Source organism: Telmatherina bonti (assembly GCF_933228915.1).
Source record: "Telmatherina bonti genome assembly, chromosome: 7".
Taxonomy (NCBI): Eukaryota; Metazoa; Chordata; class Actinopteri; order Atheriniformes; family Telmatherinidae; genus Telmatherina; species Telmatherina bonti.
In genome coordinates, this window is record NC_136625.1 from 19976089 (window position 1) to 19999285 (window position 23197).

A 23197-nucleotide genomic window follows, 5' to 3' on the forward strand; every position below is an offset into this window, starting at 1 on the left:
AGCAAGAAGAAATTTCAATGACTCATCAGCATCTAATAGCATGCCGAGTTTACCTGCAGTCATATAGATGTGTTAAGAGATGAAGTGACCAACAACAGACATGGAGGGAAACAAAGGCAATGAGTCATGGAGGTAAGTAAAATAGACAAGAACATTAATGGGTTTTTTTAAGCTTCTTCAGAGCTTACAGTGGGTTAAAAATTGTTTTTACATGAAAGTATTAGCCCAAAACAGTTAACAGGTAACCTTCAACCAGTCATCAAAACAGAGAGATACTTTTTTTTTCTGTTGTTGACTAAATGTTGCCCAAAATTGCTGTGAGAGGCTTTGTCTGCATTCTATTCTCCTAGCAATGATGGGCTGAATTTCTATGTACTTCCCTGTTTTTAACCAGTATGAACTAGTCTATCATTCGTGACTTATAAATGATTTGTTGGTAATGTGAGTATCTTTAAAAGATACATAAAAATGTTATTATGTGACTTCACAAATGGCAATGCTGCAAATTAAACCTTTCTGGTGTTTTGGAAAAAAAGATATTATAAAAAAAAAAAAAGATATAAAATCTAAATATACCAGACCAGCAGCACAGATTTAGACCACTGATCCCTTGTGTGTCAGAATGAAGATGTCTCCTACTTTACCAGCTGCAAACAAGAGTTTGAGGTAAAATCCACAGAGATATGGGAGCATTTATCTGCACTAATTCCAAAAATACACCAAAAACAAGACATAAAACAAGATAAGGGCTGATTCTAATCCTCGAAAATGGTACAAATGTATTCATCTTGACAAGTGCAGCTAAGAGGACTCCTGAAGAGTAGGACAACCCCTGATTCCTGACCTTCCATCACAGTGTGACACTCCTCCAACATCTCTCCTTACATCTGTCTCCACAGGCTGTTTCAGACATTCATCCAGGTTGGGGGGCAGGGAACCGCATGCGGGGAAATTCACAAATTCAGAAACCACCACATGCACACTCTCACAGAGCTACTCCAGCCACCTACTTGTGTTACATAACACATGCCACTGCCTACCCGTCCACCAGCAGATCTGCAATGCACCCGGCCAAGAAGTGAGATTCTTCACCAGAGCTCGTGTACTGCTGAAGTCTTATAAGTTGACTTAATTGCTCAGCTTGGAGAATCATGATAGAGACGAGGACAGGCCCTCTGGGCTTCTGATGCTAAATGACCTACATACTTGGTCTAACAATAAAAACTGAGATATCAGTCAAATGGACTTTTCCCAAATGTGGTATTTGACTATCCAAAAGTGAGTTGGGCAAAAGGGTCTGTTTCAAAGTCAGCTACTTAATGCCTTGTGCACCTGCTCTCACTCACCAACACAGTAAAGGTGGGGTCTTACTAGAAGCCTTATAAGCATGGAGAGAATATTTGGTTTATTGTGTTTATTGTGTCAAATTACTCTGAGCTGCAATGAGCCACCAGCTTTCTTTTAGCCAAACCTAGATTTTATGCCCGATTCTGACACAACAAAAGATATCCTCTTAGAGCTGCTGGAGGTCTTCTGAAAGCCAAATGTGTGAAAATACACCATTTAGTAGTGTGAATTTCTTGAAAGAGGCCCTGCATAAACATTAGAAATGTGAAATTCCTCTTGCTTTATCCATACTTTTTGTGCAAGCACTTGGACAAATAACAGTGTGCAACCAGAGTTGCTGAGAAGTTAAATTGTTTGGGGAAATAAATATCTTTTTAAGTGTCTTACAAAATGGATACAAATGGTTTACTATACTTTAATATAGCAGCAGGGCACATCTCTAGACACAACTTGGTCCAATTTCACAACAGAATGGACCCAAGAGCACAGTGAGCTATGAGATATACTATGTAGCAACACATGCACCATAATTCCTCCTTTTTAACTGTACTGTATTTTATTTGAGGCCAGCAGTTTGTTCCAGTACGCAAACACAGAATTGAGGGAAAGCTCATCTGCTGATGCTGCTGAACAGTGCACTTTTCACGCCAGGCTACTAAAGGAGGAAAATCTCATCATCCAAAGCGAGGCACTGACACAGCCTTGAGCAGGACTCTGAACGGCTTATTTCAAATGAACACTGCAGAGCATCTCTTCACCCAGAGCACGAAACGCTCACTCAGTAACAGCATTGTCTCGTATCTGAAACACTGCTTTTTTTTCTTCTTTTTTTTTTCCTACAAAGGACCAAATGGTGCTCAGCAAACACTGTAGCATTCTGGTAGACTTCTTCCAAATCTCCATAGTAACATCACTTCTATACTGGCAGGCTATTAAGAATATGAATTGTCTGAATGACTTCACCAGATTTTATTCACTTTTGCCTTCTGATGTTTTGCTTTATGTGTCCTGGCATTTCAGTGTCTGTTAAAACAAAAGTTGGTTCCTGGATTTAACTAAGCAAATAGGTACGAGTTACAAGTTATTTAACCTCAATAGATAGATTGACTGACTTCTTATTAATAACCATGTGGAGAGATTTATCCCATGGTCGTGGAAAAGACGTGAGTTTGTTTATGAAGGGTCAAGGCATTGGCATGAATTAAACAGCGAGAAGATCTAAGGAGATTAAAGGAACTACTAAAATTGGGTTAAAATTGTCCAGCACATATTTAAAAACTGGCAGAAAAAGATTCTGAATGATGCTGACTGGTAACTAAACACTTGGTGAAAACAAAAAAAAAAAACAACAACAGTAGAACTCAGTGGTATATTTGATGGTCAAAGTAAGAGCACTTCCGCATGAACAACGCAAAGGGAACTGAAGGGACTGGGACTGTACAACTGTCTAGCCATAAGAAAACAACCAATCAGTAATTCAAAAGAGTGAAAGAGGCTATAATAGAATGTGTCTTTAAGTTACTGTTATATACTCTGGTGTGTGAAAGCTTTTTAAATTTTCTTTTGAATCTGCATTTTTAATTAGTTTTTATTGTGCAAAGCACTTTGTGTTGCACTGAGCATGAAAAACGCTTTATAAATTAAATTGGATTTTTAAAGAAGTCAGTGTGTAGACCTACAAGCGACGATAATCCCAATGTTTCTAACTCATTGTTTGGTATCAGCATGGCTACAGTAATTTAAAAAATTTGTCAGTTTTTATCACTTATATGATACTATGTGATCAATAACAACTACCGGTATGCTGACCTATACTGGACATTACGATATAATTTTTAAAAAAAAAAAAGCAGTTAGCTCCATCCAAAACTTTTGGCAACACTATAGCTAAAAAGTGATGACAGGGGAATAAATGTCATGACATATAATAGAATAAATAAAAAAAAAAATCTTCTTCATGTATGTTTTTGTTGTTGTTTAGCATTTTCTTGAGCTTGCATATGTAGAGTTTTGTATTCATGGGAACAACCAGAAGTGAACTCACTAACAGGGGTTTTGGTGTTCCTGAACTTCTCCAGTCCACAGCAGACCCAGAGCTGTTCTTGTTGCAGAGCTGGCTTATACCTGCAGATTACCCTCATTCAATACTGGTTTATAGCTTTTTCCAAATATTTCTATTGATTCTCTTAATACTTTCATAACATAATGAGCTGTATTTAAGGAAACCTTGATCATTTGAGTTTACTTTGGGGAGAATTTTTTCTTAAATTCCTGCTCTTGGATCAAAGTAATAAACGTTTTACGCTCCAATGTAAAGTTTTACAACAAGAATGTAACTGCCTGCTGCTAACAGAAGCCATTCTACCTCCCCCTCCCCGCACCCCCACCCCACAAGTTGTCAGGCCCAAAATGGGAACTGTGATTGTGTTCCAAGAGGGGTTGTAGTACACGCAGTTCACATACTGCACCACATGACATCAGTCCTGGGTCATGGCCAGAGGGAATCAGCAGTGGAAAACTTAAGCTTATTCCATTTGGGGAAAGCAGGAAATGGGGGGTGTAAACAGTAAATGTGGGGTCACATTACACTTCCTCTTCAGTTATTCCCACAGAATAAAACATCTCTTGACAACAAACTTCTTTTTAGTTTTGCCAAAATATCTCAGCAGATTCAGACTGAAGTTAAGTAACAGACAGCACAGATTCATACTGTATTTTTTGTTTGTTTTTAAAAAATACTTCATCAAAACCAACTGTGCACTGCAGCATATTTTCTCCTCCAATTTTTTTGCAAAATTATGCCATCACAATCACCACTGTAAAATATGTGTACATGTATGTTGCATGCTGTCTGACTAAGTTCTTTGAAGACAGTGAAAACAAGGCAGAAGACATGTCAAAACAGCATCAAAACAATGACATCTATGGAAGGAATGTATGACCTGGGTGATAACACTCAGCTGGCACATGTTAAACAAGCTGAACTGACAAGCAGACCACAAAAAAGCAGAGCTGACAACTATTCTCATTCCCCTGAAAATAAACATTCAGGAGGTGATAGATACACCAAGGACATCTGCTTTACAGCCCATGTGAGAGCAAATGTCACTTCCTGCCTTCACTATAACAAACACACTATTTGATTTGACCTTTAAGTTAAGTGTACTAGAAGAGATGGTAATACTACAGCTTATGGAGCAGCTTTTTGTTCAACAGGATGCTCACACAATAAAAAAATTTGTTTTAAAAAAAATGCACAAGACTCATGTGGAAACAAAGAAACCAACCTTAAAGAGCGACTTACAGAGAAAAACTTAGTTATTGATGGAAATACATTACTATTATTTTTTCTCAGCCCTTTCTACCTTTCACTATAGTGTACATTCTCAATAAAATAGCTCTGGTTGCCATATAAGACTTTTGTGCTCCCTGGGGGCCACAAAAGTCCCTGTAACAAGTTTTTGTTTGAAGTGAAAAGGCAACTGAGCTTCTTTTCCTAAAGCACATGACAACCAAAACAAGATCACTGCTTAATAGATCTACATGTACTGAAGTGGTGCATTTAAAAAAAAAAAAAAAAAAGAAAAAAATGCTCCAGTGGTCCAACTTGATTCATTGCCATCATTATTCATTCATCCCCAATTAAAAAGGATCTGAATCCTTCCACAGCTGAATTTGCCGAAACAAACTGGTCTCAGATAACCATTTCTATATTAGGGGCGCTTCATTCTTCACCATGAGCCTCTGTCCATCCCCAACCTGGATGAGGCCAGAATCTTCCCACAGTTAGTCACGGGACTGCTGGCAAGCTGAGGGGACTTGGAGGCATATGCGCCTTTCCATCTGTTGCTCACTCACTGCTTTCCAAACCCTTTCCTCTGTCAGCAGCCATCTGCTTCCAGCCCTACCCCACTGGCAGGAAACATGAGCACTTCCACCATAGGACATGGCTGATGCACAAACTGAAAAAACAAGAGGAGCCCATGGCGGATTTAATGGACCATTGTCCCAGCCTTAAAATAAAACAAGATCATGTCTGAAGAAAGGTATTTCTAAATGTCCCAATCTTAGAATTGAGTTTCTCATTATTCCCACTATCTATTAATCTGTCATATTATACTTGCTCTTAGGGTTAATATTAAAGATACGTTGAGTACTAGTCATTGGAGATAATCGGTAGCCAAGTACTTCACAAGCTGAATAATCAGCACCAGTAAAGGTTATTAATAAGTAGTTCTATTCTTCTAAATGAAATATAGATGACACATAGATAAAATAAAAGATGGGTTTTCTACAACCCAAACAGGCTTCATCAGATAGCTGGTCTTACCTCACCAACATCAAAAACTTAAAATTTCCAGTTTACTGCCACCAATGCAAAGAAAAATCTGCCCAATGTAACAATTTAAATGCTAAGAACATAAAATAACTAAAACTTTTTTTTTTAAATTACCAATACTCAAAAATGAGAATAACTAATTGTTTTTCAATGGATCAGCTGAACAGCATGCACTGCTCAGCTCTCTAGGAATAAAAAGCTTTGCAGACTAGTGAATTCATGGCAATATACTTTAGCAGTCTTCTGAAATTTAATATAAAAAAAGAAATAAATCACAGCTGTACAACTACATAATAATCGTACAACAAGAAAAACATCAACCATATTACATCCCAATATACCCGAAGAAACTCTGAATATTTCCCCTTACTTTGATCAAAATCTAATAAAGGCACTTATTCTGAACAAATTGAAATCAAAATGAACTCAGTGCAGAATTTCAAGGGCTTTTCCCTCCAACAAAACATCACAGCAGAGCTAACAAAGCCGGAATATGGCAGTCCCACAACCCTCTTTCTGCTCAGGAAAGATTAGGATGAGTAAAAATCTAAATTGTCCTGACTAGCGTTTCCCCACCCTCTACATTCAGAACATTTACAAAAAAAACGAAATTGTCAACAGGAGGGAGAGAGAGAGAGCCTTTGTTCGGGGGCACAATGGAGGACATTCTGCTGTGTAGGACAGCGTCACATTCAATAAGCTAATGCTGTGGTGTGGCAGTAGAAAGAGGACAGCAGGGCTGATGCAGAAATGGCCCTCTGACCCACCAGACCTCCCAGGCCCTCAGACGGCGACTCTGTTTACAGCTCACAAGTTCAGCTCATCTCTCCTGACCTGCGGTCAGGAGTCAGGTTGAGTGTTAGAATTAATTCTGATGGGGTTGTAATGAGGAGTCTGAGGCTGTGCATGAAGTCAGCTGTATGGTCTAATCACTAAACAGAGACTGTTTTGAGAGTGAGGCATGTGAAAACCCCGTTATCTGGTGAACATCTGTCAGGGGGAAGGCCTGTTACTACTACTCTCTGGAGAATAAACATAGGACGTAAACTTGATGTGGGGTGTTGTTTCAACACTGCTTTCAAGATTTAAATAAGTCTGGAATCTAATATGTGTGATGCTTGGCACAGAGACATTTCAGCTGCACAGAAGAGATCTAACATGTCCTCAGGTGGATGGGAGATCAGAAGAAGCCTATAGGCTATTTGATCAATCCCCACTTGAGTGACATTAGAACAGTAATGACTTGGCTGTTATATCACACACAGGCATCATGGTTTCTGAGCTCGGAGACATGAGAAAAAGCAAAGGAGCTCATTGAACCTACAAGTACTGGATTACGTTTTTATGACACAAATACCAAAGGACCTAGTACACCTGAGTTAAAAGAAAAAATTTGTTCTAGAGGTCTGGGACACTGGAGATTTACATTGACAGCCTTGTATCACTTCACTTTAAGTCTTCTGTCAGTAAACCACAATAATTAACTGCAAAAATTTGAGTTTTACTCTAACAAGAGGTGTAGCTTTTTTTTTTCTTTTTAAAATATTATTTTGCCTTTCCTCTAAAATTCAATGTAATATTGTTAATTTAAAATTGGTTTATAATGCTTAATTTTAGCTAAAGAGTCTTATTCTAGGGCTCAAATCCCATATTAATATGATACATGATATATTTAATAGAATTTTTACATTTAGCACCATAGATCCTTTGAGCAAACATTGACACAACATAGTGTCTGATGTGAAATCGATTCAGTTTCTGCTCAGGATAAAATTTGTGTTACACTATGTCCTTTTTCGAGAGACTGTAGCAAACACTGACTTTTAAGTTATCAATGACTTCATTCACACTGGAAATAAATTCTTTACTGTACTAATTTAAAATCTGCTTTATGTAATGTTGAATGCACTTTTATAGCTATATAAGAGCAAGACGTTATTGATGCCAAAATATTTTATCATCATTATTAATAATATCTATTTTTGTTTGAAGCCACCTCTTTTTCAACTGTGAACACTCAGGATCATCATTTACAGATCTATAGGTAAACACTTGTCTTGGGACTTAAGTTTAGTCTCTGTCAGGTTACAGCTGAATGGATGAAAATGGAACGCATTCATTATTACCTCACTGCTGGACGCTTTATTCACCTGTTGATAAACCATATTATTGGACCTGCATTAAAGATGGCTCTTTCCCTCTTGTTTCTTTGACTGACTTGCAGAGTGATTCTCAGAGCTGATTAAACTATATTAATACAGTTGTTCTGTGACAGAAAATTCAGTTTCTCATTTTCCTTTAAAGAGGATCTACACTAAAATTGTATTTTTACTTTCTTCTTGACATAGAAAGCAAGGAGATCATGTAAAAACACCTTATAAGCTTTGAAACAGTGGGCAAATTTGTAAGGACAAAGCTAGTGTGTGCATCCTTAACTCCATAACTATGTTTATGTGTACATAATAAGAATTATACCAACGTCTCATTAAATTTTCTCTAAAGACTTCAGCGCTTGCAAGCTGAAATGTATTTCCCCAGGCGCATTCTAGTTTTGCTTTTTTCAAGTGTTATGATCCTAAAAATATTGTTCCTTGACTAATATGAGTTTACAGTTTGAGAAAACAATTTGATTGGACTGATAAATCTCTGTATAAGTATGAATTAAAGAGAATTCACTACCATCCCATGTGTGACTCATCAGGCTTGGACATAAAACATAAAACTCTTAAGATTTTCTAATTGTGTGTTTTCTGATCTGTACTGTTTATGTGGTTCAAGATTTTTTTTTTTACCATGTTTGGGTCTATCCAATACTTCGCACATGTATTTACGTAAGGCTTTATTTAGGCACCAGATCTACAACAAGTAAATACTTACTGAGTTTCTCTATAAACACTAGCATTCCACATTAACAGCAATTTACATTGACATGCCGTGTAAGAGACACAGCTGGTGGTATTGACAGACACTTCTAACTCCATTTAATCCATATTCACAGATACGGTTTTGAAATATAATGAGCACATTGTGGAGACTTCACTTGCCAGAAGAAGGAGCAGCATTCTCCCAACACAGATGGTCTTCAGCTCAGTTCATCAAATTGAATTCAAACCATACATATACAAATAACTCAAACTTTAAGCTGTTACCACTCAATGTGAAACGTCTGCAAACTTAGTTCGTATTTGCAGGATTAATTGTTTAGCTGTCAAAACCACATGTATTTACCATTATGATGACTCTTAAATCACAGAAGGGATCGCTTGTACTTCTGTGTTGATGAATAGTTTTGCATCTCAGCAGTCATTAGGAAATTAATCCTACTTAACCAGCAATGGAAATATGCATTATCATCATTGTCTGCTTGTGATTAAAAGATGAGCATGCGTGCTCATGCTCTCCTTAGCAAATGCAATGCAGTATGTACGGTACCAGAAAGCTGTTGTGGTGCCATACAATGCCAAAACAGAGCTCCGAAGCTTCAGTCACTGTGCTTTTTGTATGTCTGTGTCATCTTGATTGCTTTTCGAACACAGTGTCCCATTGTGAAGGCTTACTAGTCCTTTCTTGAAATCCTAAGCACCCTTCTCGAGTAGCAGTGTTTTGGGCAACTGCTCTGACATTAAATGTCAGTTGGAGATATGAATGTCAGTGCAAGTTTTCCCTGCTTCTTGAAACATAGTTATTACCCAAGAAACAGATGAATTTGCAATGAAACACTATAAAACTCAAAGATATTCCAGAAAAATACACCCAGGTCACTGTCCTTGCTGCTGAGAAAGTGCAAAGCCACCTTGAGGCTAAAAAAGCAGGGATTTTAAAGCTTTACAGCACCTCCATTTCTGATGTGCATCATTCTTGTCCTTTGCAATATATTCTGTGCAATTCACAGGTACAACTTGTACTTCATACTATTTTATACAGCAACATCTTTTGAACATCCTGCAGGATTTTCGGAAAATTAAAAAAAAAGTCTTATTAGAATCTAATTCAGAATAACAATAAAAATCCTCATTGCACACAGAGCAAGCGATACGATTCCCAAGCTGAAGTCTGGTTAATGAAACTCTTCTGCAATGAAATTAACACCTTAAAACCTAAATGAAATCATATTATAGATACCATCTGCAGCTGTCTCCATATCTCTATTTCCATTCTTCACACATCCATTTCCCCTGATGAAATCTCAGTGAAAACCTATTCTTTCAATCTAATTAAAGGTTCAAGGTCTGACAGATGCTGATTCAAGTTTAAGCAAGAAAATCAACTTTTATCCATATTGGTTCATTCCCTAAACAAAGAAACACTATCTACTATGCCAAGCAATTTATTCTGCAGCAAGGACTTAATATCTGCTGCCAGACTAACTCTGAACAAACTCTGGTGGTAAAAACTACGTAAATACAGCTTTAACTAAAATGCATATTCATGCCTATATCCCGGCATACAGAGTGCCTATTCTGCAACACTGACTATCCATCTGTAATTATGCATGATGATTCAGCAGCACATATTATGCTATCATTGCTGCAGTGTAGTCCTCAGTTGGTTTAGAATCTCTACGTTGCTTTAAATCTGGCTGCATATGGACACATTTCTGAGATGCAGCGACTCCTTTTTGTTCTACCACATAAAATATATACAGTCAATTAGTATTTCTAAGCTCATTTCAATATTGAATTGCACTCTTGCTCGCATAAGCCATTATGCATTAGCAATTCTTAACTCCATATGTGGTAAATCACAGGGTATGGGTACTATAAGCCGTATGAATTATCTTAGTCAAAACGTAATGAACAAACCACTGCTGAAACAAACCTTTTGAAATATCAGATCAAATTGTTGTCCAAGAAACTGATAAGCATGTTTGCTACACAAACAACCACTACATCAAATCCCAAGAACATTTTAAACTTTTAAATCGATTAAGGTTAACAACCCCCCTGATCTGACCTGCAGACATTTGGTTGATCATTAACAGGACCCCAAACAGTCCCTGGTTCATTGCCTGTTTGTTATACCTGATGACTCTGAATTTGCACATCAAGCTGAATGCTGTATTCACACATTATCTTGTGACCCCATACGGTAGAGCAACTCTTGTGTCAAAATTTAGGTCAAACAATTCCTCCCTCTTATGTTCCCTCAGAAAAATATCATTTACACACCATCTATACTGCTCTGCAAATGCTTGCCCCAAATGGTTTATCCAGCCATGTTTAATCAAAGCCTTCTTGAATAGTAAATATAATGAAGACATTAATGGTAAATATCTTACTAACATTTCAGCACCTCCATTTAGATTTAATGGCTAGCTCATTGTAAATTTCCTGACTGTTTAATCTACGTCAGCTTCAGCTCTTCTCTCTTCATGAAAAATGGTTTTGTTTTGGGTTTTTTTAACAAAATGCAGAGCATGAAAAGCCATCATTTGCTCTCAGATGTCAACTGCAAAGTGAAACGTTTCAATGCACCAACACCACAAATATCAGTACCTGCAAAAGGAGCAAGATAGTACAAAAAAGGACGTGACTGGTGTGCCCTCATCATACAAATGAGAAACCAACTAAACAACAAGGAGACCTTAGTATCACTGGGAATTCATTTTGTAAGGGGTGTAATTTCTGTTCAGTCTTTCTTCAGCTAAATGCATGAGCCACTGGTTCCTTAGCAACAGACTCTGCGATGATGCAAGATTGAAGAGGAAAAGATCTGCAGTTCCACGGTGCAGGTGAAGACAAGTCAGTCAGTCTGCTTTTGCAGCTCTTGAAAGCCTCTTAAAATAACAGTTAATAAGGAAAACAGATGTCATTTAACATGGTAAAAAAAAAATAAAAAAAAAAAGCACAGAAATTTACACGAAATTGCAGAGAGATTTGTAGACAGAAAGATGTCTTTATACCTTTGAAATAACATGGATTATTGGACATGACTGTTCAATCCACTGCTTTATAAACATAAAGTAAAGTACAATGCAAACATGCTAGTGCTAAATGATTTTACAAACTGAAGGTAGAGGCAAGACAACATTTTTTTGCTCTTTTTAAGAGTTTTTCTTAGAATTATGTGTTTATGATTATGACATCATGATATTAAGAAAATTATCCTTTCAAAAAGTGGCTACACATTGTAATAAGCAAAGAAACCCCAGATTTCTCATATTCTGCCAATATTCAAGGATCAAAAGGAGAAAAAAAAAGATGTGAAAGATGTAATAAGTGATGAAGGTATATCACAAACAGAATGTCAGGTCTGAAAACAATCATGTTACTTTATCCTCTTAAATTTAAAGCAGTAGTGCTTTTCTAAGACTTGTTTGACAGCATTAGCAAGAACTTCTCTAACTGAAAACATCTTAACAAGCTTGGGGGAGAATAAAACAACTATAAAAGTGCAGCACCACAGAATTACCCTGTGAAAGCCTTCCAAATTCAGTCGAAAAGGTAATAACACTACCTGTATCATTTTCCTTTGGGTTAAGGGTTTGCTCTTTTTTCCAAAGAAAATAAACAAAATATTTTAATCAAATAAAGGAGCATACACCATGAGCTCTTTATATTTTTTTAAAAAGCACATCTAACTGGAATACTCACAAAAGGCTCTAGTGTTGTTCTATCAAGGCACAGAATAAAGACATACCTTCATTGAGCATGTTATGCAACCATCCGAATACTTGTGCTCAATAAAAAAAACAACTTGCAGTCATATTCCACTAATTCATTTTCTATGTTCACATGAGGATGGATTTTATATTCATTCAGCTTCAGTTTCGGCACTTGCAATAATTGTGTGTTGTCAATTTAGATAGATGCTCAACAAGTTTAACTAGTTTCGAAAGTTTTAGAAGCAAAGAAAATGATGCAGAAGCTTAATGGATAAAATCTTTAAACATCAACTGACCAAATATGTCAATCTTGTTTAAAGTAAGTATGGCCAAAACTAAACCATTCTCTGCAAATGTGGATATCTTAAAGCAGTTATCACCATAGATCAGCCTTGAGCAAATCTCTGTATTGTGCAGTGCGTCTGCTAGTGGCATGTGGTTCATATCCCATGAGAATTATAGGTGCTGGCCAAGTAACCACTGCTACTGTACATCCGAAATGGCAGGTTAATTGCATTGTATTGTTAACAACAATCGAATACAAGTATGTTAAATGTTCCACCATAAAACACACCAGTGTGTTTCAATTTATATCGTTTTTACATTCTAGAAATGTGACAAAAACAAATGCATGTTAGTATTTTTCTTACTGCGGAATTAAAAATAAACTGCATTTTTATTGCAAATTAATCCAGATCGATAAAGCCAACCAAAACAGTTCTAGAAAGAAAAGCTAGAAATGTTAGAAACATATTAAGAGTGTTGCTGCAGTACTCTTCCAAGCACCAGTTTTAATGGACACTGAAGTCACACAACCATCAACTGGGTAAAAAGGCTGGATGAGAAGCAAGTTGAGACAGATGGGAAAGTGATACCATAATTTAAGATGTCTATATGTGGCTGTGTATCATCTTCAGTTGACATATCGCTGCACATAGTGGGGAAGTCTGGTTTGCAGCCATTGTTACTCTTCCCTGAGTCATGTGGGGTCCTTTGTACTTTGGGCACTGCGATTAAAAACTGACCCAATGATGTTCATTATAAGGGACTGCTGGTATATCAAATTTTCTTCTGCTTGATTGTATAGTTACTCAAGCCAATCATAGCACTCATTGGACACGTGATTTCACATTTGGCAGTCCCTATTTCACCCTGCAACAAAAAATCTATCTCTAGCTGGAGGTCAGCATTAGATGGAAAATAAGGTTCCCTTTTGCAAATCTCATTAAGCAGTCAGCTAATTTTGGGGGGACTAATTACAACTGCACAGATAGGCTCCCTCCTTTAAGTGCAGCTGTAGATTGTATTGTGAACACTGCAGTGCATGATGTTTGGTAGGAGCAGGAGATTGGCCACGCCCCCAAGCTGGAAGTGTGACTGTTTACACTGGGATGTGCGCCCACGACAATGTTACGAAGTGTGCATAAAAGGGAGGAAATGAGGACCCATATATACCCCTAACCCCCCCTCAACACGCATACACACACAAACACTAACCCAACAGCATCATTATCGGTAAAGGAGAAAAAACAAAAACAAAAAGCACATCGCACCTTTTGTTCTCTTTACCCCCAATGAATGAAAATCAACAAACAACACTGAGACACCTCCTATCCACTCACCTTCAATTGAGATCACATGCTCCCTGATCTGGTTCTGCAGGGCCAGGTCATCAATGCGCTCGATCAGGTCGTAGATTGCGTATATGTTGGGGTGGACAGACTCGAACCGGTGGATCTCTGCCCTGATGGCCGCTGAGTTGGACAAAACAAACTGCGAACCAGCTGGGCCGGATTGTGCAGCCTGGCCTGAAACAGTCCCCGAACCGAACTGGCCAGCCCCTGAGCTTGCGGACGATCCGGATCCGAACTGGGACGGGATGGACTGGGGAACTGGGACGGGAACGGGCGCCGGAACCGTGCCTGGAGTGGGCATGGCTGGCTGGGACTGCTGCGAGATAGCGGACACTGGGACGCTCGACTGGAAATTCATTCTTTGTTGTTTTTTTTTTTTTTTTTTTTGTTTTGTTTTCTTTTTTTCGGAGCAGCTAACTCTTTCAGAACGACAACACAGATCTGCAGACTAGAAACTGTGATCGAAGCGATGCGAACAAAAGAAGTCCGCGCGGTTTGCTGGTCTGGAAAACGATCGGTGCAGAAGCATCAATAGTTGGTCGCCAATTGCAACAAAACGTGGCTCATATTATTAAAACTTGACTCTGATTCATTTTCCGTTATTGGCCAGATCTGTCCAGGGCCCTTCTCTTTTTGTGTGTCTTACAAAGCCGCAATGCCTACCACTTGGACACTCCTCCTACACCGCTGTTTAGGTCAAAGCCGTTTTCCTTTAGTTGCTCTGTTTGAAGGAGACAATGGGCTCGGCTTCAGCAAAGCCCCTGATCCGCAGCCTTGAATGCGTTGTTTCTGCGCTCAAATGAAATAGTGTTTAGTCCTCTTTGGTCCAAGTGGTCCCAGCCCAGAGCCCTCCTCCGCATGCTGAAACGTCACCCATCACGTAATTGTGCTTGGGATGGGGGAGGGTGTGATTGGATTTGGTGGAGGAAGAAAATCGCAACGCGCACATCATCCTAAAAACCTACCTGGCCCTTATGCAAGTACGAAAATGAACATCATTATAAGAAGGAAAAAAAAAGTGGATTCTGACATGACAACGCTGTTATTGTCTTGGAATGATCTCAACTCCAGGCTAGTTTGTCACATGTAGGCCTAAACCTACGTGCACATGCACACGGACACGCAGTTTACCATCATTTGAAATTTTCAGGACTTAATTTCACCTTTCAAAGTAATGAAACGTTTGATCCTCGTGTAACTTAATTATATATAGAATTTTATGAGATTACAGAAAGTGCAATGGACACCACATACACCCTATTGTTGTAGCAAAACACTCAGTTTTACATTACCTCTAGTACTACATTTTGACTTAAAACCCTTCTGTATTCAACAACCAAAATAGAACAGCCAGGAGTAAAAACTAAATAAATAAATCAAAGTTATACGTTCACATCATAAAACCATTTAGCAGAACAAACGTGCTTTTTAGTGTGAGCCTGCATACTTAATTAAATATCACAACACATCCAAAGGGAATCTCAAGAGAAGTGGTTCCTGAAATATGCTTCTTTTGTTAAAAAACAAAAAACAAACTATAATAATAATAATAATAATAATGATAATAATAATGATCACAATAATAATAATGATGATGATAAAGGAAAGAGAGTCACCTGCTGGCTTGAATGCACATTACAATAACAGCTGAAACCCAGATGACTGTCACCGTCAGTCAGGATGTGCTGTTGATGGAGCAGCCTCCTGTTGCTGATAAGGACTGCTTGACACTTGAGGAAAAAGTTTCTTTTTTAGGTCATCATAACTTCAGGTAACTTGGTTTAACTTTATTATATAAAAAAAAGAAGTATTTCTAAAGTAAATTACTTTTTTTTTAAAAAAATTTTAAGTAATTCAAATATCATGCAAGATATGCTCACATATTTCAATTTCTGATGTTTCAAGTAGCCTCTGGCTTCACATCTCTTTTCTAACAGTCACTATAAAAACTGCAATAACCTTTTTATTATTGTTATTCATCAAATTTTACAGCACTTCAGAGTAGAGATAAAAAAAAAAACTTCAACATCCCTATTTTACCAATTTTGGTCAAAATCTTTTCGAATTCAAATAATATATTAATAATTCTTCACACAAGCTACAAATGGATATGTGCATATAGAGATGATTGTGAATTATACATGCTTGCATGTTTATGTAATTACATTCATCTCATTTGTTATGTAACACAATCTGTTGTGACTGCAGAGACGATAATGCACATCGCAGAACATCTGCAATATGACACAGAACTTTTACTTTGCCTGTGCAGCAGCTATGCGTTTGAGCAATTTAAAATGTAGCTGCATAATGAACCTGCTGCTTTGAAAATTATGATGATTTTTTTCATTATTTCCATGATGAATGATGATCTTCCAAGTAAACAACCTGTTTTGTGACTCTATCATTACATTGTGCTTCTTGATGTTTCCACCAAATTTCAAGAGTATTTATTTTTTAGGAACTTGCAATTTTATTAACAATACTCACAAAACACATAGCAAATCATAACAAGAACCCAGCCTACATACTTCTTTTTACTGCATAGTGTGTTTTATGTGTGTAATCTTCAGCCCTCTGCCACCATCTGTTGACCAAATTTGGAATTTCTTTCAAAATCCATCAGTCCGCCCATCCTGTTGCTATCCATGTTCTAGCAACAACAACTGTTTAATCTGCTCCAAGAATGTTGCCACACTATGGCATTTATAGTAATGTTCCATTTGTGCATTAGCACAACGACCACAGACATACTCTCCACCTGAGGATGAGCCATTTTGGTAAACATAAAGCAACAGGGAATATGGGTAACATTGAATGGACAAAACTATATTGATGTCCATAAACACTTTTGCCCTTCTAAGCCACAGAGTAATGAAACACGCAGTCTTGGCACTGTTAGCCCTGCACATTTTCATTCAATTCATTTGCAGTCAATGTGTGAGCTCCCATTAAAACAAACCTCTTCAGACGCAAATACTGACATATTCTTAGTAGCAAACTGATTCAGTGCCATGTTGTCAAAGATCTTTCTCTTCTAAAATAAAAAAAATAAAAAAAACAACCTCAGGCAAGATGAGACACTTTAAAACTGCCATTAAAAACATAAATGTATGTTTTGTAAATCTTGTAAACCCATATTTTGTTCCCAATAGAACTGTAAAAAATAAAATCAGATGTTAAAACTGAGATGTTTTTTTTTTTTTGTTTTGTCTTGTCCAGCATTTAAGCAAGCAGAATGATGGTCTGGATGGTGTGTTCTGCTGAGCGAATTTACTTTGCCAAGGGGAGCATTGCTGGTATGATGATCCCATCTATTTTCTGGATTTTATTTTATTTCTTTATTTATTTTGTATGATTGTAACACAGAGTTTCTACTGCTGGACCAGACCAGAGAGGACAGAAGCAACAGAAAGAAAAAGGGAAAGAGAAAGAAAACACCTCATAGAGAGAGAGAAAAGAGAGAGATAGAGAGAGAAAGAAAGAAAAAACAGACATTTGCATAAACGTACGCATATACACCCATACACATTTGCCTATATAGACGCATGTACCTACACACTCACACACATAGACACAAACAGGCCAATCTTAGATGTTTATTCCCCCTGCGGAGGACTAGACTATCAAGTGTCAGCACCAAAAACTATCAGGTTAAATATGAATGAGAGACAAAGAAAACAAGAAGTTTTACCATATGATGGAAAATACTAGCTCCTTCTGAATTTGATGGCAGAAACACATGGTGAAAAAGCTGGAACAAGGGTGACAAAATGCTGAAAAAGTATAGCTCAGATATATATAAAGCTAAAATATTTGACAACAAATCAGGCTGACGGGCAGCAGGTTGGTCATGTGACTGGATATAAAAGATGGGCAGAAGGTCAGTCATCTACAACAAACTGTGTCCAAAACTAATTGAGGAACAATTTCTGAAAAAAATGTTCCTCAGTGTAAAATTGCAAAGACTTGAATCCCACTGACTAGAGTAAGTAAGAATGTAAGTGAATAAACCTTTCTTTGTACAGCACTTGTTCAGGGAACAATGCTTGCTGTGCAATCCACAAACACAGGTTTAAGTCATTCTTTGGAAGAAATAAGACATATCTGAACATGAGTCAGCTACGAGTCACCCTCATTAGGCCAAAGCTCATTTAAAATGGCCTGAGGCAAAGTGGAAAACTGTATGAATCAAAATCAGATTTTTTTTTTTTGTAAAGCATGTCCTGTGGGGTATAGAGTAGAAAGACCATGCAGCTTGTTAACAGTGGAGAGTGTAAAAGCCTGCATATCACTGCAGATGGTATAGCTAGTACCTATGGCACGCAGCCTGTATGTATGTGAAGGCTCCATCAATGCTGAAAAGTACACAGAGTATTTAGAGCAACATATCCTGTCATCAAAACTTCTTTTTCAGGGAAGGCTTGAACATTTCAGAAAGACTATACTAAACCACATGCTGCATCCATCACACAACAATGTGGCTTTACAAGAGGACAGTCTGGATACTGAACTGACCTGCCTGCAGACCAATTAAAAAAAATCTGGAGCTTTACGAAACAAAAAAATCTGAGCAGGACTGTTGAGCAGCTAGAATCCTGCATCAGGCAAGAACAGAACTTTGCTCAAACTCCATAACAATTGGTCTCCAATATGCCAGATGTTTATAGATTAAATCGCTATGTCCAACATCAAAGTCAAAATGAGCTAAAATATCCTCATTTTCAACACTTGATAAGGACTTTTGGGAATGATATATGAAAGAAAAGAATGCTTATTTTCTAAATATGCTTAGTCCAATTCAGGGTTAAAAGGAAGCTGGAGCCAACAGTTAACAGACAAGAGGCAAGCAATAAACTGGACAAGTCATCAGTTCGTTACAGAGAGACAAACAGCCATTTGAACTCACACTCATTTTTGAGGAATTCAGTGATCAATGGGTGGTGGGAGGAAACCACTGGAGTACCCAGAGAGAACCCACACACACATGAAGAACATTCAAACTCCACACAAAAAAGCCACTATTCAAACCTCCCCCAGCCAAGGCTTAAAGCAACAATTCTTTTGCCGTGAGGAGGCAGCAGTGCTAAACACCACACTGCCGTGCAGCCCTCACTGTGTATGTTTCGACTTTCATGTATGAGCAGGGGACTAAATATCCACTTCTACACATAGAGCAAATGAAAGTGAAAACCAATCATGCTTTAAATTTTTGAGACTTTCCACATTAGGACTTTTGAACGTGAATACATGCTATTCACAGGGAATTACTTGTAGCAAAAAGGAAGACTAACTTCCTTTTTTAGGAACTGGGAATTTGGAGAGATGAACATTTTATCTCCCATTTGACTAATTTAAGCATCTTGCTCCAAATGATCAGTGAGAGCTTGTGAGAGCTGCCCCATCTCTTAAAAAGCTGCAATGAAAACTAAAATAATTCAACTGCAGGAAACCTTTTAAATTATTGAACTACACTTTCCTTGCAAAGAGGAGGGTAAATGCAAAGCTTCCAGTTGAATTTCTCCCACATTAATAAGTCTTTGTTGGCAGTACAGTAGAAATGGTCTCACTTCTGAAACCATTTCAGAAAGACTGAGCTCTAATCTCATTATTTAATCAGTAGACAAATATACATACATTACTATACAAATAAATGTGCCTTGTCTTGCCTTGTCATATTCATCCACCAACCACATCTTCTAGCAATATTTCATAGATGACAAATTAAATAATGTCATCATTGTTTATATATTATACCAGCTTTTACATGCTGCATGTGCACAGATTAAATGCGTTAAAATCCTTCAGACATAATTCGAGGAAGACTCTTGCATGTTCAGAGTAACCCACATGATAAAACACAATTCTTTAATAGGAATGTTTAATCTGTACCTCAACATAGAGCCATCTTTGAGAGTTGATTCGACCTTTTCCTGGTATATATATACACATTATCTGAATGAACATCTCAGCACTTGTAAACATGTCACAGAGCACAATTGGATGTTAATGGCTTAATTGCTTCAAGCCTTTAAGCTTCAGTAGCTGACGTGCTCCTGGATAATTCATCAAATGTTTTGCTATGATTAGTCACCTGTCTGTAAATGCCATAGTTTAACAGTAAAAAGTGATACAAAAAAGTGATACAATGCCACTTAACCAAAACACACAATGCAATAAAACCTGCAGTGAAGGTTAAATGTAAGGGCCTAGACATGTGGCAGTCATGCTTCTCCACCTTTGTCCTTTCTTTTCAATAGCTGATGTATGAATAGTTGTGGACATGGAAAAGAAAACACCATACTGACTTTTACACTAGTTTTCACAACCGTGTTTTTTTAAATTTATTTCCAAACTTTTCTTTTAATTTATATGTTTAAATTATACGGGGCTTGACTAAAAAAAACAAAAAACACAATAAAACATGCAATTAACACTGAACATCTAAAAATGAAACGATATGCCTCACTCAATCTTAATGGGTTGCAACAACAAAATATGTTAGACATATTAAACAAATAAATGACAGATCATGAAATTTAATACAACTTTAAAAATGTACATGGTTAATGACACCCTGTGAGGAGTTTTTCATAACAGTAATTTACAGAAAACTGCTATAACCATTTCATTTAGAGGACTGTGTCTCAGGTAATTGAATTGACTGGTGTCCTTCATAAAGAATATTGGTATTTATCCAAAGTGCTATTAGCGAGAGCTTGGCTTAAAGAAAAGTCATTGGAAATATGTGGACTGTCAAAACTACAACTTCATAAGGGAAAAGATCAATTAGTTTCACTATACTGAGATGCTTGTTTAGTATGCTGCAAGGAGGTGCAGGAAATCAGTCCTGCCAGCTGCTGTCACCCTCTGGAACAGGAGTTGATTATGAACTAATGATTCATTTTTTTCAAATAAGAGAAAAACGCTGCATAAGCATTTCTTGGGGGGATAAATATAGTATTTTTAATTTCATTTTAATTTAATTTGACTTTATTTCATTATAATGTTAAACTAATAAAAAGTGGTATCAGTTGCCAAAAGACTTGTTACTGTTGATGAAATGGAGATCCACAAAGGTCGCATTTCTTATAAAGAGACACAAAATTAATTTAATTCTTTCTGCACATAAAATTATGCCTTTATACACATCCTTTTTGTTGTTGTTGTTGTTGTTGTCTGTGGCAAGCCACGCACATACAAAAATAATGAGTGGACTTCTTCCCTCACCAATGTTAACCTAGGGGTCAATTTATATTCTATTTATATTATGAACAGATGTTTCTGTACACTATCCGAGCTACACGATTATGGCGTTCCTTGTGTTCTTATCCTGCTTATATCTGTGAGGTGCTGGTTTATATGAATCAAAACCATGTAGTTCACTGATCTTCACTGGCATCTCCATGAGGTCATGGGCTCTAATTCACAACTCAAAAACCATAACTTTAATTACATCTCAGCTTGTTCATTCAGGAAACCAAGGGAATGTACATTCAGCCATATTTTATGCAATATGGAAAAGATATTCAAATGTTTTGTAACAGCAGAATACAATGTTATACACAGATTAAGTTTTTGGAGACTGCATAGTACAATACTGTTTTTTATGTTTTTAGTGCAGGTACAATTTAAAGCTTTGTTTTTCCTTGCATTCTAACCTCACCATTGTATGATGGAATGTGTTTTTGTCTGACTTGTTTGGGTCAAATAAATCCTTGTGACACAGTACCCTCTAGTGGCTGTTGCACCCATGTAATGATGACTGAAAGGTAGTCTAAAACGGGGATCCTCAGTCCAGGTCCTTGAGGACAGGTGTCCTGCAGGTTTTCCAAGCGCCCCAGCTGCAACACACCTGATTCAAATCAATGAGTATTTAGCAGACATATGCACCTGTCTGAGTCTGGTGCATTCCAGCAGGGGCACAAGGAAAATGTACAGAACACTGGGCCTTGAAGACCAGAATTGAGGATCCATCATTTAAAACAATCACAGCAAACAAGACAGAAAAACATACTCACAGACTTTGCCAATACACGGTTTGTCATTTTATTAAACACACATTTTCAAGGCTTATCAATCAAAGATTACTCATAAATTAAAATCTCTTGTAAGATAAGTTTAACCTAATTTTTTACGCAAAGCATTCTTAAGATTGACCTAAACCCTTTTTACTGATTCATTTGCCTTCCTTAATGCTTGTTTGAAATGACTGAACTTGGAAAAGCAAAAGCAGCTGCCATGATGTTTTGCAGGCATATTTGTTCTATTTTTCTTTTTATTTAGTCATTAGAAAATAGGCCATTGCAACATTTTATGAAGGTTAAAAAAGGTTTTCTTCAAGTAATAAGATTCAATAGGTTTCTGTCAGATGGGGCCTAACAGTCACAATAACACATTACAAAAGGGCTGGGTGGATCATTCAAACTATCAATACTATCAGCACCAAGGCCATCAGTATTTTTCAGTACGAGTGTGATGAAATTGATATTTCTCTTGCAGAGGGCTTTGGGAGTGTGTGAATGAGAGCTAGTCAATCGTAGGTTTAGCTTTTCTTTAGCTTATTTGTTTTGGGTCTTTTGTTTTTTTCCTCAAACAAAAGTGTGTGATAAAAAGGAAAAGGACTATTTTCATGTTTTGTTACATTGTTGATGTTGCAATTTAATATTTTTTGTAAACAAAATAAATGTTAGAATTAAACTGTTCACTGTTTTCAGTTTTCTAATAAAAATGTTTTATTAAAAAAAAAGTCTTTGTACTTTATTATCATAATCGTGATCAATACTCAAAGGCAAATGATAAAGCAAACCTGGCAAAAATGTTCATTATCAGAGATATCTCTTTGAGGACTCTGTTACCAGATATCTTCATGTTCATATTTTACTTTACTATATACATAAACACAGCTCTTGGATACTCCCCAAACTGCTGTCCTACAAAACTTGACTCCCTGATTGATCACACTGCAGCCCTATTTTGCATTTCTCTAAAACAAGCAGAATAGACACACACCTTGGTACAACTCAGTCCGCATTCTTGAAACAAACTTCCAGAAAGGGGAGAGAAATTTGAATTTTATTTAATCAAAGTTTACTGTCCTGGAAAAAATAGCTCTTTAATCTGGAAAAAAACATGGCATATAGAACAGCATACTTTTCTTTAGTAAAAGAAGTAAACAGTCAATTCCAGCTTTACTTTTGGCTCCACAGATTGACTGAGAGCCAGAGATCAGATCACTGTTAACAGGGACCCATTAAGATCCAGTAGCTTGGA

At 37.2% G+C, this 23197-nt stretch overlaps 1 protein-coding gene across 1 annotated transcript in view; it reads right to left on the reverse strand.

Annotated features, from left to right (window-relative positions):
• Positions 1 to 14702, reverse strand: part of agap3 (ArfGAP with GTPase domain, ankyrin repeat and PH domain 3) — a 123692-nt gene extending 108990 nt beyond the window's left edge. The window contains exon 1 of the mRNA XM_079243724.1: positions 13913 to 14702. Within this exon, the coding sequence (XP_079099850.1) occupies positions 13913 to 14282 (370 nt within the window). The 5' untranslated portion in view covers positions 14283 to 14702. The remainder of the gene's footprint in view (positions 1 to 13912) is intronic.
• Between the last annotated feature and the right edge of the window lie 8495 nt (positions 14703 to 23197).